This window comes from Typopeltis vanoorti, chromosome 4 (assembly GCF_054136105.1).
Source record: "Typopeltis vanoorti isolate ZY-2024b chromosome 4, IOZ_Tvanoo_1.0, whole genome shotgun sequence".
NCBI classification, from domain to species: domain Eukaryota; kingdom Metazoa; phylum Arthropoda; class Arachnida; order Uropygi; family Thelyphonidae; genus Typopeltis; species Typopeltis vanoorti.
This window is the reverse complement of record NC_143552.1, coordinates 9,939,259-9,958,021: the sequence shown is the minus strand read 5'-3', so window position 1 is coordinate 9,958,021 and position 18,763 is coordinate 9,939,259. Positions and strand designations below refer to the sequence as shown.

The 18,763-nt window shown below is 36.0% G+C and overlaps 1 protein-coding gene across 1 annotated transcript in view; it reads right to left on the bottom strand.

Annotated features, from left to right (window-relative positions):
• LOC150107097 (DDB1- and CUL4-associated factor 5) overlaps nucleotides 1-18,763 on the bottom strand; it is a 302,448-nt gene that overhangs the window by 48,794 nt on the left and 234,891 nt on the right. The window contains exon 9 of the mRNA XM_090390998.1: nucleotides 11,606-11,803. Coding sequence (XP_090247124.1) covers nucleotides 11,606-11,803 — 198 coding nt within the window. The remainder of the gene's footprint in view (nucleotides 1-11,605; nucleotides 11,804-18,763) is intronic.

Sequence of the window (18,763 nt, the reverse complement as noted above, 5' to 3'; positions counted from 1 at the left end):
AACAAAGATTGTGGGTTCTTCTTGGTTAGAGCATTTTAATAATGCCATATTGTTGGGCAGGGTGGTGGTGGAAGAGTTTGTGAATGTATTTGTATGTGTGTGTATAGGTTTTCTATATACAGTAAAGGAAAGTGTACCATTAGGAAGGTGTGTAACTAAGTTGTCTAGGAAGGATAAACTATTGTTCTTTTCCTTTTCCATAGTAAACTGGATTCTTGGATGTAGACTGTTGAGGTGACTGAGGAAGGAGTCTAATGTGTCTGGGCCATGAGGCCAAATAGAGATCACATCATCTACATATCTTAGCCAGATAGAAAGTTTGAGAGGGGGTGAAGCTATGGCTCGTTTTTCAAAATTTTCCATATAAAAATTGGCAATAGGGGGTGAGAGGGGCAACCCATGGTGGTTCCCTCTATCTGCTTGTAGATTTTGTTCTTCCAAGAAAAATAACCAGAATTGATGGTAAAGAAAAAGAGATCTAAGATGTCAGAAGGAAAAATATTTTCTAAGAGTGTTAAGGTATCAATTAAGGGAATATTGGTAAACACCAATATGTCTGTGTTATTTAAGGTTAGATTTTTTATTAGTGTTTTAAAATGGGTAGAGTGTTTTATGTAGGATTGGAAAGTCCAGTGAGGAGGGGGGGGGGTAAGAGAGTTAGCCAGCTGTTTTGACAGTTTGTAGCAAGGTGCGTTAGTGGCATCTACCATAGGTCTTAATAGGGAATTGGGGATTTTGTGGTCAAAAATTTACCAAAAAATCTTGTGGATTTTTGGTAAACAGTATATTCGGGGGGGGGGGGGACAGGAAGGTTTGAGCTTTATTCTTAATGTCAGGAGGCCAGGAAGATACTTTTTTTAAGTAAGTTTTTAAATTTTTTAACTTGCATTTTTGTGAGATCATGTTCTAGTGGGATATAGGTAAAGCGATCTCAGAGAATGATCTCCATTTTTCGATTGTATTCTTTGTTCCAGTGGAACCGTCCTTGCAACTGGGCTTGGCCACATACACAACACCTTCCTCTCCGATGGCTACAGCAATCATTGTATTAAAAAAATAATCAGTTTCTTCCCCATTCTCCAGCAATCTCTTCAGAAAAGTACAACCTACACACAGCATTTAAGCCCCACCGCAAACTGGCTACCCTTATCCGGTCTACAAAAGATCAGCTCCCTCCTCTCTCAGTGCTTGGAGTTTATAAAGTATCCTGTTCCTGTAAGCTGGCGTACTTTAGACAGACAGGCAGATCAGCAACCATTTGCCTACAGGAACACAAATCAACATTTGCAACCACGACTATGGTCAGTCAGGCCTGGCTGACCATGTCTTGGATACTAACTACAGGATCGCTTGGAAAAAACCACCATGCTCCACCACAGCAAATTCAAAAAACAGAGACTATTTTTAGAATCTGCTGCAGCTCTCAAAAATCAACCAAATCTAAATAAATACGGTTGCATTAAGCTTCCTAAGATTTGGGAAATACTTATCATCAGAGATTCTACTGTACATTCCAGGCCACCTACAACCGCCCATAGAGGGCGCTCCACCTAGATAGGACTTTAGTATCACACACGTGGTTGGCTTAATAGTGTGTGGTATTTGTTACATTAGTTTTTTTGTAATCCCCTAGGATGTCTCAGTGACTGAGACGAAATGTAGGAAGTATTAAATTCTGTTTTAATCCTTTCTGAGTGTTGTATACAATCCATTAAGCCTCCAACATGAGGTTTTATTGACTTTGTTGTTTTTTATCTAGAGATATCAGTGAATATCAGAGGGACTGATTAGATCTCTAATGTGGAACAGATATAAATTTCTGGGGGATATTTATCTCTCACAAAAATTAAGCATTTTTTTTTATTGTGATATTGCATTAAGCTTCCTAAGATTTGGGAAATACTTATCATCAGAGATTCTACTGTACATTCCAGGCCACCTACAACCGCCCATAGAGGGCGCTCCACCTAGATAGGACTTTAGTATCACACACGTGGTTGGCTTAATAGTGTGTGGTATTTGTTACATTAGTTTTTTTGTAATCCCCTAGGATGTCTCAGTGACTGAGACGAAATGTAGGAAGTATTAAATTCTGTTTTAATCCTTTCTGAGTGTTGTATACAATCCATTAAGCCTCCAACATGAGGTTTTATTGACTTTGTTGTTTTTTATCTAGAGATATCAGTGAATATCAGAGGGACTGATTAGATCTCTAATGTGGAACAGATATAAATTTCTGGGGGATATTTATCTCTCACAAAAATTAAGCATTTTTTTTTATTGTGATAACTTATTTCCAGCTATGTACTGTGAGTCACTGTGTGAGAAGAAACTAATAACAATAAGAATTAAGTTTAAATAAAAAAAAAAAAAAGATATTCATTCCAGTTGAATGGTTACTAGCTACTACCTACATGGTTTGATGATAAAAATCCTTTAATGGTAGCTATGAAAAGATTGTATCAAAAAGGGATACAACAAGAATAAGTTATACAGATTGGGAGAGATGAAAGTAATTTCTAATAGTTGTTAGTTTCTGCTCTGATGATGATTAAGAATATCTGAATGAAAAATAAGTATTATGTGGAAAAAAAAAGCTACAGTGAATTAGAATTTCTGAAACCTAAATTTCACATAAATCCTATTTTAGATACAAATAGCAAAGCTTATTGGAAAAAAAAAAAAAAAAGAAATAAAAAAAGAAATACAGCTTCAACAAATAATCTTACTACTGAAATATTGAATACCATGCAATTAAACACTGCCTGAAAGTGAAGAAATTACTATTTAAAATAGCAAATGAAAGTTAATTACAATGCACAGAATACCAAGCTATAAGAACTGACCTTTATACCATACATACAGACCTTATTTAATCTCATGAGATTAAATAAGGAACAATCTCATGGTTCTTCATTGCCAGAGAAATTATTAATTACCCATCTTCAGTATCAAATGTAATATTATTAAAAGAAACAAAGCTGAGGCTTCATTCCTATGGTATTTGATATTTCAGACATGTTTTTCAATATGGTGTTCAACTGAATTTTCCATCTGTCCGTAGTCTTTCCCTGTCCAGTTCATTCGTCACCACGTTATGGTGATCATATTCATATAACAACTCAAGGATACGCAGTCCATTAAATAAGTGAGCCATGTTGCTCTTTCCTGTGCCAAATGGTAAATGTCAGATGGTTCATGAGTCTCATTCTTTAAAAAAAAGTGCTTACAAAACTGTTTTCTTGGTCTTCCTCTATAAATCCAATACTCCCTTCTTGCATCTCCACTTTGTGCAGATGTAATTCCCCTTCTATTACCAGCACCCCACTTTCCTTCCATGTCATTTCTATCCTCATGAAACACACTGTGCCCATTCCATTTTTTATTCTCATTAGATATTATTAATACCATCTGACCTCCATGGAGTCAGAGATTAATTGTGGGAGGTACAGACTATCTCACACACAAAGCTCATCCAACTGTGCCTTAATTTGATTCAACGTGTCTACATTCACAACACACTAAGACAAATGCATTCCATTTCACTCAAAATCTTGCTTCTCACTCCTCTGCTCACATATTCCTTATACAGTTTCCAGGGATGGCTATGACCTCTTGTTCTATCCTCCTCTCCCACTCTATGAAAAATATCCTCCATTTCAACCTGATAACAACCCTTGACTAGTTTATATGTCTCAATCATACCCCCCCCCCTTCCTCCTCCTATTCACGAAGTCTTGTAATTTTACATTCTTTCAATCTATTTTCATATTCAACATTTGTGAATCTTCTCTGGACCCTTTCTAACATATCCTCTTTACCATGATAACCTGGTGACTAAATCTGTGCACAATAAGCTATTTGAGGCCTGATTAAGGCCTTATACAATGGCATCATAACCTCTTTATGATAGTTATGATTTATGGTAGTGGACGAGGACCTGAAGTTCAGGTCCTTGTCCACTACCAAAGTTTCCCTGCAGTGTATACTTTGCATCCCATCACTGCTTACCAAATTTCAAACCTTATATTTTGCAACACTGAAGTGATAGTTCCACTTACCTGGCCATTCATACAATCTACTCAAGTTCTCCTGTAAGGTCATAGCATCTATTGGTCTCTACACCTCTCTCTCTCTCCAATTTTGCATCATTTGCAAACAGTTGTATACCACCAGTTCAATCCATCCCAATGTCATTAATATACACACTGAACAACAATGGTCCCAATACAAAACTCCTGCAGCACAACAGTGGTGACTTTCCTCTTTCAGCATACATCAATTTCCTGATATGTACTCCCAAAGCACTAAATCATGTAGTGCTGTCATCCAAAGGGATGACAGCACTACATGATTAATTTTACATTATTATTATTTCTATTAATCTCCTATCAACAATTTTCCTCCAAATCAATCTGTTACTTTTGAACACTCCAATATTTTCATATCTAACATTTGTGCTTCTAAAGCACTTCTGATTGAATCAATCCACCCAAACCTTGGTCTTCATCTGGGTCTCTTCCTGCCATCTTGGGATCAAACACCTGTTTTGATAACCTTTCCTCACCATGTTAGATTCACATTCTTGAATGTTCTGTCACATTCTTGAATGCTAATAATGTCAAGTTCCTTTCTAATATCTTCATTTTTAATACGATTCTGCCATTGATGCCATCATTTCACTCCCCTAATTTTTCTCAGAATCTTCATATATGTGGTCTCTAGTCTTTGATAAAGTGTGCTTTATTTCAAAACCCAACTCTCAAATTTATAACTTAATACTGGTTTGAACACCACCTTGTATACTGCTAGTTTGGTGTTTTGGATATGTTCTCTCTTATTCCATATAAATTTATTCAGCTATCTACCCACCATATCAACTTTGCTTATTCTGTTGTCTATTTTAAGATTTAACCTGCATCTTCACTGAAAACTGTAATTAATATTAACAGCTGAAATATTTTACTTGTTCTATACAATACCCATTCAGAATGAAGCAGAAGTTTTCTATGCTCCTGCCAATTTTCATAGTTTTGGTCCTTTTATTGGAGATTTTAATGCCAAATTTGTTACAGCTGTTATTCAATTTATTTAGAGAATCCTGGAGACTTGCACTAGATGTGTTTAGGAGTACATCATCTGCATAAAGCAAAGAGCCAAATTTGACAGCTTCAATTCTAACATTAGGCCTGATGCTGCTTTCTTTCATAATGTGATCAATATAGTGATGAATAACAGTGGAGATAATGTGCAATCCCTGTCTTCTCCTGATTTTACAAACAGACCATCTTCCCCTATTTTCTCTAATTCTAACTGCTGACTGACAACTTAAATATAGAATACAGCAGTGGTGGCCAGTAAAAATTTGGTAAAGTGGGGGTGCTGCATATATATATATAAAAAAATAAAATCCTAATCAGTAACGAATTTATTAATAAATAAATTTACATATTAAAAATTGCTTTATTAAAAATATTTCATCCTCACCACAAACAAATACCAATAATAAAAGTTTCATATCAATAGCAATGACAAGCGCAAATGAATATCAGCTGGTGTTAGATCGCAGTGCATTTGTTTCGTGTAACGATAATTTAAAAAATATAATTCTTTTCATATTTTCAACAGTGACACCCATCATAATTCAGCCTTGTATCTATAATAAATAAATAATTATATGTTATTTTAACAAAATAAAATTTACAAAAAATAGTTCACCACGAACACACACCAATAATAAACGTTTCATATCTCACAGAAATAACACGCGGAAGCATATGATACACTGCCCAAACAGCAGTGTATCCAATGAAGTAACGTGCAAGCGCAAATGAATATCGGCATTAGATCGCAATTATCGTTACACGAAACGAATGAAAAAAATATAATTCTTTTCATAATTTCAACAGTGACACTTGTCATAATTCAGCCCTGTATCTATAATAAATACATAATTATATATTATTTTAACAAAATAAAATAAGATTTACATAAAATAGTTAACCACGCACACGCACCAATAATAAACGTTTCATATCTCACAGAAATAACGCGTAAGCATACTAAAGATACGCTGCCATTTGAGCAGTGTGGGAATGACATAATGTGCAATGACAAGTGCAAACGAATATGCGATCGGCATTAGATCACAGTACATTTGTTTTGTAATCTAAAGCGTTAATCGAACAATTCCAATTATTAACTATTCAATCACTGTCGAAACATAAGCAGTAACCTTTAACATGTCGTATTGCATTTATATAACGTTGTAAGCATTGTTATTATTTATAAACACAAACAAAATTTATTTTTTTAATTTTTTCCTTGGGAGTGTTGCAGTGCTTATGTATGGGCTGCCACTGATATGTATTACTCCATATAATGTTCTGTTTACCTCGTATAATTGCAGAGTATTGAAAAGCTTTTCTCTGGACACCTTGTTGTATGCCTCTTCCAGATCTACAAAACATACAAATCCTTGTCATATTCCCTTGATTTCTCAACTATTTGTCTTAAAGTGAAAATCTCATCTTGACAACCTCTATCTGGCCTGAACCCAGCATATTGTTCTCCAAGTTTATCTTCAATAATCTTTCTCAACCTCTTCAAATATGCTTGCATAAATCCTACTTGGAATACTTAGTAGAGAAATACCTCTGTAATTCTCACATTCAAGTTTTATTCTCTTTTTCACAGATGGGTACTACGAGAGGTCTACTGTTGAAATAGTTCAAGAACTATCTCTAATCCAGAGTATTTTAATAATAAGGTATAGCACGTTTTCACTACTTGTATAGTGGAAATACAAGGGTTGTTTGAAAAGTTTGGTAAATTTCCAACAGACGGAGACACAATTCATTCATTCATACCAGTGTCGGCACATATCATCTTTTTCATGACTCCTGGCAAAATTTTAGCCATGCGTGATGCATAGTTCTCGTTTGGCAAACATTTAAAATGACCATGTTCACATTTTTCATAAAACTGGAGAAAAATGAGTTTCGTGCAGTGATAAAACACTTTTATTTGAAGAAGTGGACAGCCATGCAGATCAAAGCTGAGTTAAATGCAGTTCAAAGGGACTCTGTACCAGCATTAAAGACTATTTATTTTTGTTGTATCAAGTCCATCGAAGATGAAGAGTTCTCCGGACACCAGACTGAGCTCACTAGGAAGGAAATGATTGACAAAATCCATGGTATCATTATGGAAAACCACCAAGTGAAAGTGCGTGAGATTGCCGAGATTGTAGGGCATCTCAACTGAATGGGTGTATAATATCCTGCATGAAATATTGCACATGAAAAAGCTGTGGGCATGATTGTTGACTGTTGATCAAAAACACAGTTTGGATGTTTAATCGCAATTCGCAGGATTTTTTCGTCGATTCGTGACTGTAGACAAAACTTGGATCCACCACTACACACAAATCTGAGTCCAAGCAGCAGTCAAAACAGTGGACAATGCCCAGTAAAAGAGCACTGAAAAAAGCAAAGACTGTTTTGTCAGCTGGGAAGATGATGGACACTGTTTTTTGGGATTCCAAAGGAATAACCATGATAGACTATTTGGAAAAGGATAAGACAACAAAAGGAGTCTATTATGCATCATTGTTGGACCATTTAAAAGAACTGAAGAAAAAAGTGCTCTTTCATCAAGACAATGCACTGTCCCACACATTGGTGTCGCAATGGCAAAAGTGCACGAATTGAGGTTTGAATTGGTTCCACATCCATTGTATTCTCCGGACTTGGCCTTATGTGACTTCTTGTTCCCAAACTTAAAAATTTGGGTCGGTGGGAAAAAATTTTCTTCGAATGAGGATGTCATCAAGGCTGTCGATGACTATTTTGCAGAATTTGACAAATCCTACTTTTTAGATGAAAAAATTGGAAACTCGTTGGACCAAACGTGTAGATCTTGATGGAGACTATGTTGAGAAATAAAGGTGATTTTTTCCAAAAAAAAATGTGTTTAACTTATTTTTTTTTACCAAACTCTTCAAACAACCCTCGGATATGATTTCTGCATTACTATGACTCCAGTATCTCTTGGGGATCTGGCTCCCCTGATGAGACCTCAATAAAGATCGAAACCAATCTTGGTAGCGGTTCTTCCCATAATGCATAGCATTATGGGAAGAATTACCTAAAAAGGATGTGTGCTCTGCATTAATGGATACTAAGGCAATTTGTGTGGAGTCATCAGCCTCTATATATACAAACAGCCAAGATGGCTGTTTGTATATAGAGGCTAATCTTTATCATGAAGATACTTCATGAGTAAACTTTGCTTGCACTTGGATAAAGGATTTAAACAAGAATATAATTTCCTGTCATTATAAACAAGAATATAATTTCAGCAATCCTATGGAGCATACTTTCCACAAGCATTTGATAGCGATCAATGGGAATTTTGGATCATTTTTCCTGTAGGCATGTAACGTGGTCCTGGATCGCTGAGGAGAAGATGTCCCTTGACCTCACCCAACACTCCAGTTCATCCCACAGATGTTCAATAGTGTAGATCAGGACTTTGTGGAAGTCAGTCAAGTGTGGTGATGTTCATGTCCACAAACCACCATATCATATAATATGCTTGCATAAATCTTACTTGGAATACTTAGTAGAGAAATACCTCTGTAATTCTCACATTCAAGTTTTATTCTCTTTTTCACAGGTGGGTACTACTGTTGAACAAAATTTTAGCCATGTGTGATGCATAGTTCTCGTCAGTTCTGTAGCAACACCACAAAGTAGGAAGTATTGCATTGCATTCTTTAGAATGTTCAGGTACCTCTCAGAGTTCAATGTTTGTGGCACCACAAACAGAAATCCAAGGCCAAACCAGAAAAATAGGAGCATACTATTACAACACCACCTCCGAATTTCATTGTTGGGGTTACGCACTCTGGTAAGAGATGTTCACTAGGCATTCACCACAGCCACATCCATCTGTCTGCTTGGTAGAGGATGTGGCGTGATTTGTTGCTTCATAGCACAGCTTTCCAAGCTTCCATGTCACAATGTATATGCTCTTTGCAACACTGAAGATAATGTTGCATGTTAGTTTGGGTAATGTGAGGCTTGCATATTGCGATCCTGCCATGGAAACCCATGTTGTGAGCCTTGGTGCTGAATATTTTTTGCGGATTCATGTTCCAGTCAGTGCCTGGAACTCTGCATCCAACATGTCAGTTGACGAGTGGCAGTTTTTATATATTATCCTTCCTAGCATCTTCCAGTCACATTCGTGAGTGTGGTGGGTTGTTCACTGCAGACAGTACTTGAAGTTGCCTCCCTACATTTCCATCTCAGTATGGTATCACTGATTACTGACCCGAGCCAATTTGCCAAACAGATTGGTTTCCAACATGGCATCATATCACAATGCCTCTTTTAAACTCTGTCACTTCTCTTTTCACAGCCATTTGACTAGACACAGTTGCACTGACTTGAGAGCATCACATTCCTTCAATTCATACAAGCTATAAACATGGGACTCGTTACATGGCACAATGTACCTTGCCCATTGGGCTGTCTGTTGACTTTTTTCCAAGCAATGCATTTTTCATCCCGTTTCTCATCTGGTGAATTTGTTTTTCAAGTCTTGCATCTTGGCAATCATGATATCTGTCAGAGGTTTATTCCTTTCGTTTCTTTATTCATACTTTTCTTTGCTTCCACAGTGTCACTCGCTTTTGTTTCATCAGCAGTACTTTTATTTTCCATAGTCTTGCCTTGTTTTGCAATTCATACAGTCTTTTGCTTCAGCAATTATGCTTACTTTCATTACATTGGTCAGTTCTGCATTTACCAATAACTTGTAGTCCAACCAAATATCGCATTTTCAACATACCCATACTTCTCTCTTCTCCTACACGGGGTGGTCTAAAAAGTTCTCGGCCTAACGACAAAAAAACGAACTTTTAATTTGAAAATTATTATTATTTTTATTTTTCAAACATAATCTCCTTAAGACTGATACATTTATTCCAGCGATGCTCCAGCAGCATCATCCCATCCTTGTAGCGGTTCTCAGTAAGATCTGCAAAATACCCCTCTACATCTGCAATCACCTCCTCTTGATTTGAAGAAAAAAGCTGACCAGCGAGGAAGAGTTTTAGTTTTGGGAAGAGATTAGAAGTCAGAGGGAGCCAAATCTGCGGAATAGGGTGGATGTTCCAACAATTCATAGTGCAGATCCCTTAATTTTCCCATTGTCAAAACACCTTTGTGAGCAGGTGCAATTCCTGATGAAAGATGATTTTTTTTCTTCTACAAACTGGGTGTTTTCTCACGAATTTTTTTATCTAGTCTGGTTAAAAGATCGGAATAATATTCCCCGGTTATTGTTTTACCCTTTTCAAGATAATTAATAAACAATGTCTTTAGCATCCTAAAACATCGATGCCATGACCTTTCCTACTGATGGAACTGACTTTGTCTTTTTGGCACACTGAACAACCAGCTTCTGTCCACTGATGTAACTGCTGTTTAGATTCTGGTGTGTAATGGTGAATCCAAGTCTCATACATTGTAATAAATCGATGCAGAAAATCAGTTTATTCTTGTTAAAACATTCCAAGAACTTCAGAGATTTTCATGCAAGTGCATTTTTGATCTGTTGTGAGCAAGTGCGGCACCCATATTGTGCAAAGCTTTTTTATTTGCATTTCTTCATGCAAAATATATCCTACACGTTCTTTTGAAATGTGTATAGTCTCAACAATTTCACGCACTTTGAATTGCTGGTCATTCAGTACCATATTGTGCACTTGATCGATGATTTCTGGTGTTGTTACACTTTTTGGAGGTCCTTTACATGGATCATCTTCAAGGCTGGTACGACCACGTTTAAACTCGGCAGCCCATTTCTTAATTGTCGAAAATGAAGGAGAAGAGTGTCCATAACCTTTTATGAACTCGAATGAATTTCTTTTGGCATTAAACCTTCTTTTACAAAGAATTTTATAACTGCATGATACTCAGTTTTATCCATTTCAAGGGATACAGACAACACTTTTGCTTCAGACAGCTGTATAAAACAAACTACTTGATAGACTGACTTGCAATTTCACATGACAGATGTACCAACCTAGAAAAATAAGATCTTGCCAATAGTGTTGCCTCTATGGTCGAGGCCAAAAGTTCTTGGCCTCGACCATAGATCGAGGCCAAGAACTTTTCAGACCATCCTCATATATCTCTGCACACATTCTTCCCATTCCACCACCTATGATGCTGCACTCTCAATAACAAACCATTCTCGAAAAATCCAAACATTAATTATATTTGCACTGCACAGTGTGCATATCTCATTTGTACTGCCACTTTGTCATCATTCTTGGCATTGAAAATTAGTAGAAGAAATGTCTATATCCAACATACAAAGCTCCACAATCATGCAGTTATGCTAAGCTATAAAAAATAAATAAAATTATAACACAATCTAAAACTAAAACACAATCAATCAATTAATATCCAGAATTACTTCTGTATAATAAATGATTCATCTACCTCTTGTTCTACTCTTGTTAATAACACTTTTTTATTAATCTAAGAAAACTAGTAAGCTCTCCATACCCTAGCTTAAGTATACTAACCAGGGAATCAAAGAAGGCCATCATTCTTGGATCTTCTTGAACAGATTGGTGGCTATAGTCATGAGTCATAAAATGACCACTCTCAAGAACCAAATTAATATACTCCTCATGGCTGTAAACTCTTCTTATATCATCTAATATGGGTGGTTCAATTTCTTGTATCCCTATTCCTTCTTTCATTGGAAAGATGTTCCATAACTGAAAAGAAGTTAAAAAAAGATTTAAAACTTTTTATAATATAATATCAATTTATGGATAAATAACTTCCAACTTTTTTAATATCTATTGAATGAGTTTATCTTACTAGAATTATATTAAAATGTTTACTGATAATTATTGGTAAACAGCTGCTACTATAAAAAGAATTAGCCATCATACAATATGTGTGCATTATAGCAAACACTTATAACAGAATGAGTATTATTACTATTATTATTATTACATTACACCTCCAGGGAGTCTAAGGACTCATTGCGGGAGGACACTCTACTTCGCTAAATACATCTCACTCTCTCTCCACTAATACTTAATTCTCCTACTATGACACTACTACCATCAATGTCATCTACTGCCCATTGCCACCAACAACAGTATTTTTTGTCTGTAAATTGTTGTGTGTGCTGAAGGCCGATGTATGCAGGATGAAAAACCAGAGTTTCTAGGGAAAAATCTTGCTACCCTGTAATATTCATTACAGAAAACTGCAGATAATACCAAATTCCATATCCAAAAATTGTCCAATCACAAAATAGGTGTATTTATTAACTTAACGCTATTCAGCAAAACAGCTATATCAAAGGGCCGCATTTAAAGAATGAAAGTATTAAACACCTGGAAAGAGTAAAATGGATGTCGATATATTACAAGGTTTCACATACTTTTTAATATGCTTCTTCAGAAGAAATATACAACAGTGAGTGTTACTTATAATAATCATTTATTGATGTCAGTTTTCTTTTCTTTGAGCAGTTCAACGGATAGAAGAATTGGAAAGGAGAGATATCTCACCACTGCATGAGAAATAGTGACATATTTTGATATTATAAAATTGATAAACATTTTGATAATATTTCTATATTTATCAATAGTGAAGAAATATTTATCATAGCAGCAATGGCAAGTTACATACCTCAAGTAAAAAAGATAACATGTTTGGAATAAAGTGGATGACTAATGAAATCAAACAGGCACTCCAGATGAAAAAGAAGTTACAAACAGTTGCATTGTTATTTTTAATATCAGACCAACACAGAGTTAAAAAAAAAAAAATTGCAGGAGGTACATGTCCTCATACAAAAAAAGATAATTGAATCGTGCCTTAAACCCATTTGTAGTTTCTGTGCTTGCCATACTTTCCGGTAAGACACTCCATTTACCAACCACTTTCCATGCAAAGAACTTGCTCCTTACTCATTTGCATACACATTCTCCTTATACAGATTCCAGGGATGGCCTCTTGTTCTACCCTTGTCTCCCTCTTTGAAAAATCTCTTCAACATTAATCTGGTAACAATCCCTCACCAACTTATGTGACTATCATATCTTTTCTCCTACTATTCAGAAGGCTCAGCAAGTTGCATTCCCTTAATCTGTCTTCATGTCCATTCCATAGACCAGACTTCATGAATCTTCTATGGACCCTCTCTCAATATATTCTTATCCTCTTGAAAACCAGGCAACCATATCTACATATGTGGCCTGATCAAGACCTCCACATCATTGTCATAATCCATCGTGATATTCTTGCAATTTTAGCAATGTGACCCACAAACTTCAAGTTTCTGTCCCCACATCCAGTGGCGAGCTATGAGGGGCTCGGGCGAGCTCTTTGTTAAATTTTTCTCAAATTTGAGTCTTTTGCTCTTCATGTTTACTTTTTTATTTTTTCAAAAAAAAAAAAAAAAAAATTTTTTTTAAACATATTAAGCGACAATCTCATACGGTAACCTAACAAAAATTAGTCTATTAGGAAGTGTATAGATTATTTGGAATTATTGTTTCAACTCCTCTATAAAGAATGCGCTCAAGTTTGAAAATAACATAAGCACATGCGCTATCTTTACCCTTCTCCCTTCTGGTAGCCAATCAAATGTTTTATAAAAGATTATAAAAGATTTCATTCTTATTATATTTTGTTACTTAAAAAATGTTTTTCTTATGTAAGATAAATTAACACAGTCGATTGTGTGCAAATATTTTATGTTTAGATCATGAAATATTTGTTTAAAAATGATAGCCTTTAGAGGTTGATTGTCCTCTCATACTTTTTGATTGGAATTTGTACACAAGCTGTATTAATAAAAAATACGGCTTTTTTTTTTTTTTTTTTGCTCAACGATGCGAGCCCTTTGTTAAAATTTCCATAGCTCACCACTGCCCACATCCCTTCGCAGATCTCTCATCTATGTCTAATCACCCTTGTCCCATATATCTCTCCGGACTCAACTACTGCCCTATGCATCCTAGGTTGTCTCATTCCTATGCTGACCATTCCTATACATGAATTCATTACTGCTTCCTGAATCTGCTTGCCTTCCTGATCTGACTGGCTACCCTGTTTCCTCGTTTAACTTGCATTCCTGTTCTCACATTCTCATCTCTCATACTACTTCCATTTCCACTGACAATCACTTTAGTCTCACCTAGTTCACTCTCCTGCTCATTTACATCACCTCTGACTTCTGCTGATACCTTGTTCACATCACTCATTACACTTCCTTCTAGTAACAGTCTCTCCAATTGATTCATATCAAATCCATTTAAACATAATCCATCTTTTTTTTAATACAATTCCATTCAGCCCTCAAATGCATTCCACACATCAACAAACTATATACCCCATTTCCTCACTACTCTGCTAGCATACCATTCATGATTTTTTGTTCACTGTCATACCTTTGCAACACACTAACAACTCTTCTTACATCTAATTGTTCCAGTTCTGCCATTTTTGCCTTTGTTAACTGTAATTAACTATTGACAACCTTGATAATTAATTATTATGCATTTAGTCTCAGAATAACCGATAAATAAGTTTGCAGTGAAATGCATACAATTTTTCAAAAATATTATGAAAAATAAAACATCTTTGTTCCAGTGAATGACACACGCATGAAGAATACAATATCAAGCGAGGAAAGTGACTAGTACAGTAAGGAAGACAAAACTGGAATAAAAGAGATTTTGTAAGAATTTGGAGGGTAATTGCACTAATGGTTTGAAGAATGCACGGTTTAAGGTGGAGGTAGGGAGAACAGGATATTTAATGGGATGTTTCTATAGGACAGAGAACACAGAGGATGAAGAGTAGTATATATTTAGGCCATTTCATTTGGTAGATACAAAACAAATCATTATGGGAGATTTTAACTACTGCAAATTGGAAAGAGGAAATCATACATAGTAGCAATAAGGTAACAGAATTCTTGAAGAACAATTTCTTAGGCAGTATGTAGAGAGTATATGAGCTACAAGAGTTTTAGATTTGGTCCTTTGGTTTAGAAGAATTGATTATAACTGAGATGTCATCCTTGTCCCTGATTAGTGAGAGTGATCATGCAGTATTGACTTGGAGGCCGGATAGACATGAAGTAACAAGGAGAAAGAAATTTATGTAGAATTATAATCAGGTGATTACAATAATCTTAGAAATCAGCTCAGGGCAGTTCAATAGATGGAAGAATTAGAAGGGAGAGATATCACCAATGCATGGGAGACAGTGCAGAAATATTTACCATCAGCAATGGCAAGATGCATACCTCAAGGGAAAAATATAATGAAATCACAGGAACTGCAGATAAGAGATTATAATATGTGTATAAAGGCAGGTGGAGAGCAGCTGCATAAAGATATTAAGACTAATCCAGGAAATGATTATTATAATAATGAGGTAGACAAAACTGGATTGACAGTGTTAGATAGAAATGGGGGTTAACTGACAACTGCAGTGGAGTTTAATGATCACTTTATTGGTATATTTCATGCTGATTTTTTTTTTTTTTTTTTTTTTTTTAGAGGGATGGGGGCAGTTCAAGGTTTAGAAGTATATGAGGAAATGTGTTTTGAATAATAAGTGTGACAGTTTACCTCTCTGTTCAGTGAGAATCTAATTATGAGAAAGAGGTTAAGAAATAGTGCCATTGCATAAGGGTGGAGGTGGAATGGAGGTGTTAAATTATAGACCACTTTGTATTTCTTCCGTAATTCCTAAGATTTTTGAGAAATTAGTGAAACTGTATGCAAAATTGGACAGACGAGGGCAATGTTATTTGTATGGGTTGGCATGGATTTTTTAAGTGAAATGTTCATTTCAGTAATCTTTTATTATAAAATTTATTATAAATTTTATTATTATTATAAAATAAAAATAAATATTTTATTATATAATAATGTAAAAAAGAGTAGATCATGAGGTAAGGGCATATACTGCTCCCCCCCCCCCCCCCAAAAAAAGGAACTGATAGGATGCCACACAATATTGTGCAGCTTAGGAGTTTTGATATCAAATTAGTGAATTGGTTTAGAAATTGGTTGTCTGATGGAAGATTATGAAGTCAATAATGAAACCTGTTTAACCTTTATGTTAATGACAATGTCACTGGATTGCAAGGAGATATTCATGTGTTTTCCGATGAAGCTGAGAAGGGATATTAGTGATAGTGTTTGATATTGTGGCCTTTTCAGGAGAATTTAAATAAGCTGGACAAGTGGGGAAATGAATGGGGATTTTATTTTAATGCAATCAAGTGTAAGGACTTGCAATCTGGGATCCATCAATGGAAAGCTGCATATCATATTGTTGGAACTATACTGGAAAAAAATGTTGAGCATCACATCATCACACTATAGACCATCACACTTGGAGTGATGGTGTATAGAAATTTGATGTTTAAGGAACAGATTGCAAAGGTAACCAGATGATTGCTACAATACTGAGAGGAATGCTGACCAGCAAACATAAGATTGAAATGTCATTGTATGAAGTCCTGGTCACCAAATCAGAATCACTGTATTCAGGTCTAGTCACTGAGATTGAAGGGGATAAATTAATCTTAGAGAGTGTGTACACAGGTGGATAACAAAACTGAAATCAGATAAGTACAATGCTAGTTATGAAGAAAGACTGAGGATGTACAGATTGGTGGACAGAAGATGAAGAGATGATATGACTGAGATGTTTAAACTGTTACGATAGTTACAGGATTGACAATGGGAATATCTTTCATATGGCAGAACATTCTGGAAGATGAAAGTGGCTTTTTTTTTTCTTTTTGCATCGAAGGTGATTGAACCATGAAGTGCATTGCTGGTAAGGTGCTAAGAGCACAGATGATGAACAAGCGTAAAGGATGGTATGATAGATTGTGTTGCCTAAGATAATGAAACCTCTACTGTTTAACCTTTATGTTAATGACACTGTCACTGGATTGCAAGGAGATATTCATGTGTTTTCCGATGAAGCTGAGAAGGAATATTATTGATAGTGTTTGATATTGTGGTATGATATTTGATATATGATATGTTTAATATTTGATATATTTGACTTAAGTATAAAGAGCTAATAAGCTTCATTTCGGCAATGAAAACATTACTTAAATTAAGGGGATATTAAATCCCGCATAGTTTTAAAACCGAATAAGAAACTCAAAGATCGGAATCAGAGAGTTTCTTGCCGATTATAGTAAACTATAAAGTATCGGCAACACTAGCGTTAGCCAATGCAAGTGATCCTAGTACGTAGTACAGTTTCAGGCAACTCGTGGCAGAAGTGGAGGAAGTTCAGATCGCTATTCTTAGGTATTTTCCATAATGTAAAAACACATTTCCTAGGAAATGTATGCTGTTATTACATTATGGAGGGAGGTCACTACCCAGACTGGTTTCAGCATTTTTTGAGGCTTCATCAGTGAGTAGCTAGACCTAATACCAAAGTGTATAGCGAAAAGAACTTATGTACTCTGCGAATGAGTTTTCAAAACAGGTGCAACCATTAAGTTACTTCAGTATAAAGAGCTAATAAGCTTCATTTCGGCAATGAAAACATTACTTAAATTAAGGGGATATTAAATCCCGCATAGTTTTAAAACCGAATAAGAAACTCAAAGATCGGAATCAGAGAGTTTCTTGCCGATTATAGTAAACTATAAAGTATCGGCAACACTAGCGTCAGCCAATGCAAGTGATCTTAGTACGTAGTACAGTACCGGGCAACTCGTGGCAGAAGTGGAGGAAGTTCAGATCGCTATTCTTAGGTATTTTCCATAATGTAAAAACACATTTCCTAGGAAATGTATGCTGTTATTTCATTATGGAGGGAGGTCACTATCCAGACTGGTTTCCCAAATGGTATCCCAAAGATTTTCGATGAGATTTAAATCAGGGCTTCTAGGTAGCCACTTCATTATTTCAAAGTCAACAGAATGCTCCTGGAACCAAGCAGCAGTTTGCCCGAACCTGTGAGATGAACAGTTGTTTTGATGGCAGATGCCATCTCCATTGGGATGCATGATGGACATAAATAGGTGTAAATGGTCAGCCATGAGTTTCACATATCAGGATGCATCGAGTTGTTGGTACAGATACCAAAGGTCCCAGAGACGTCCAACTGAAGACACCCCAAGCCATCAATGAGCTGCCACCAGCTTGTACAGTTCTGACCGGACATGCAAGATACACGGTTTCATGAGATTGGTGCAATATCCTCAGTCTCCCAATGGCGCTATGAAGTTATTTCCAGGTTACATGTTGTCAATTTTCAATAATCCAATTTTGATGCTCTTTGCCCAGGCAAGGTATTCACAGCCTGGTGTCGTGCTGTTAGAAGTGGGACTCTTGTAGGTAGTAGCTCCCAAAACTTAGATGGTGAAGTGAATGTTGCACAGTGAATTCCAGCTGGAACCCTCAGGGAGGTGATTTGAGATAATGTTCCTATTGGCCAGTGTGATGCGAGTCAGACAACAAAGCCCATGATCATTAAGGCTGGTTGCCCTTTGCAGTATATCCGGATGCCTTTGTTTTTTTTTTTGCAGGAATTTTCAGAACATTCAGGAAACTGTCATATGAGAAAATCCAAGTTCAATGAAATTTCAGAGATCAAGTGACCCATCTGTTGGGCACCTACAACCTGCGCTCTGTCAAATGCATCTAAATCCGTAGTTT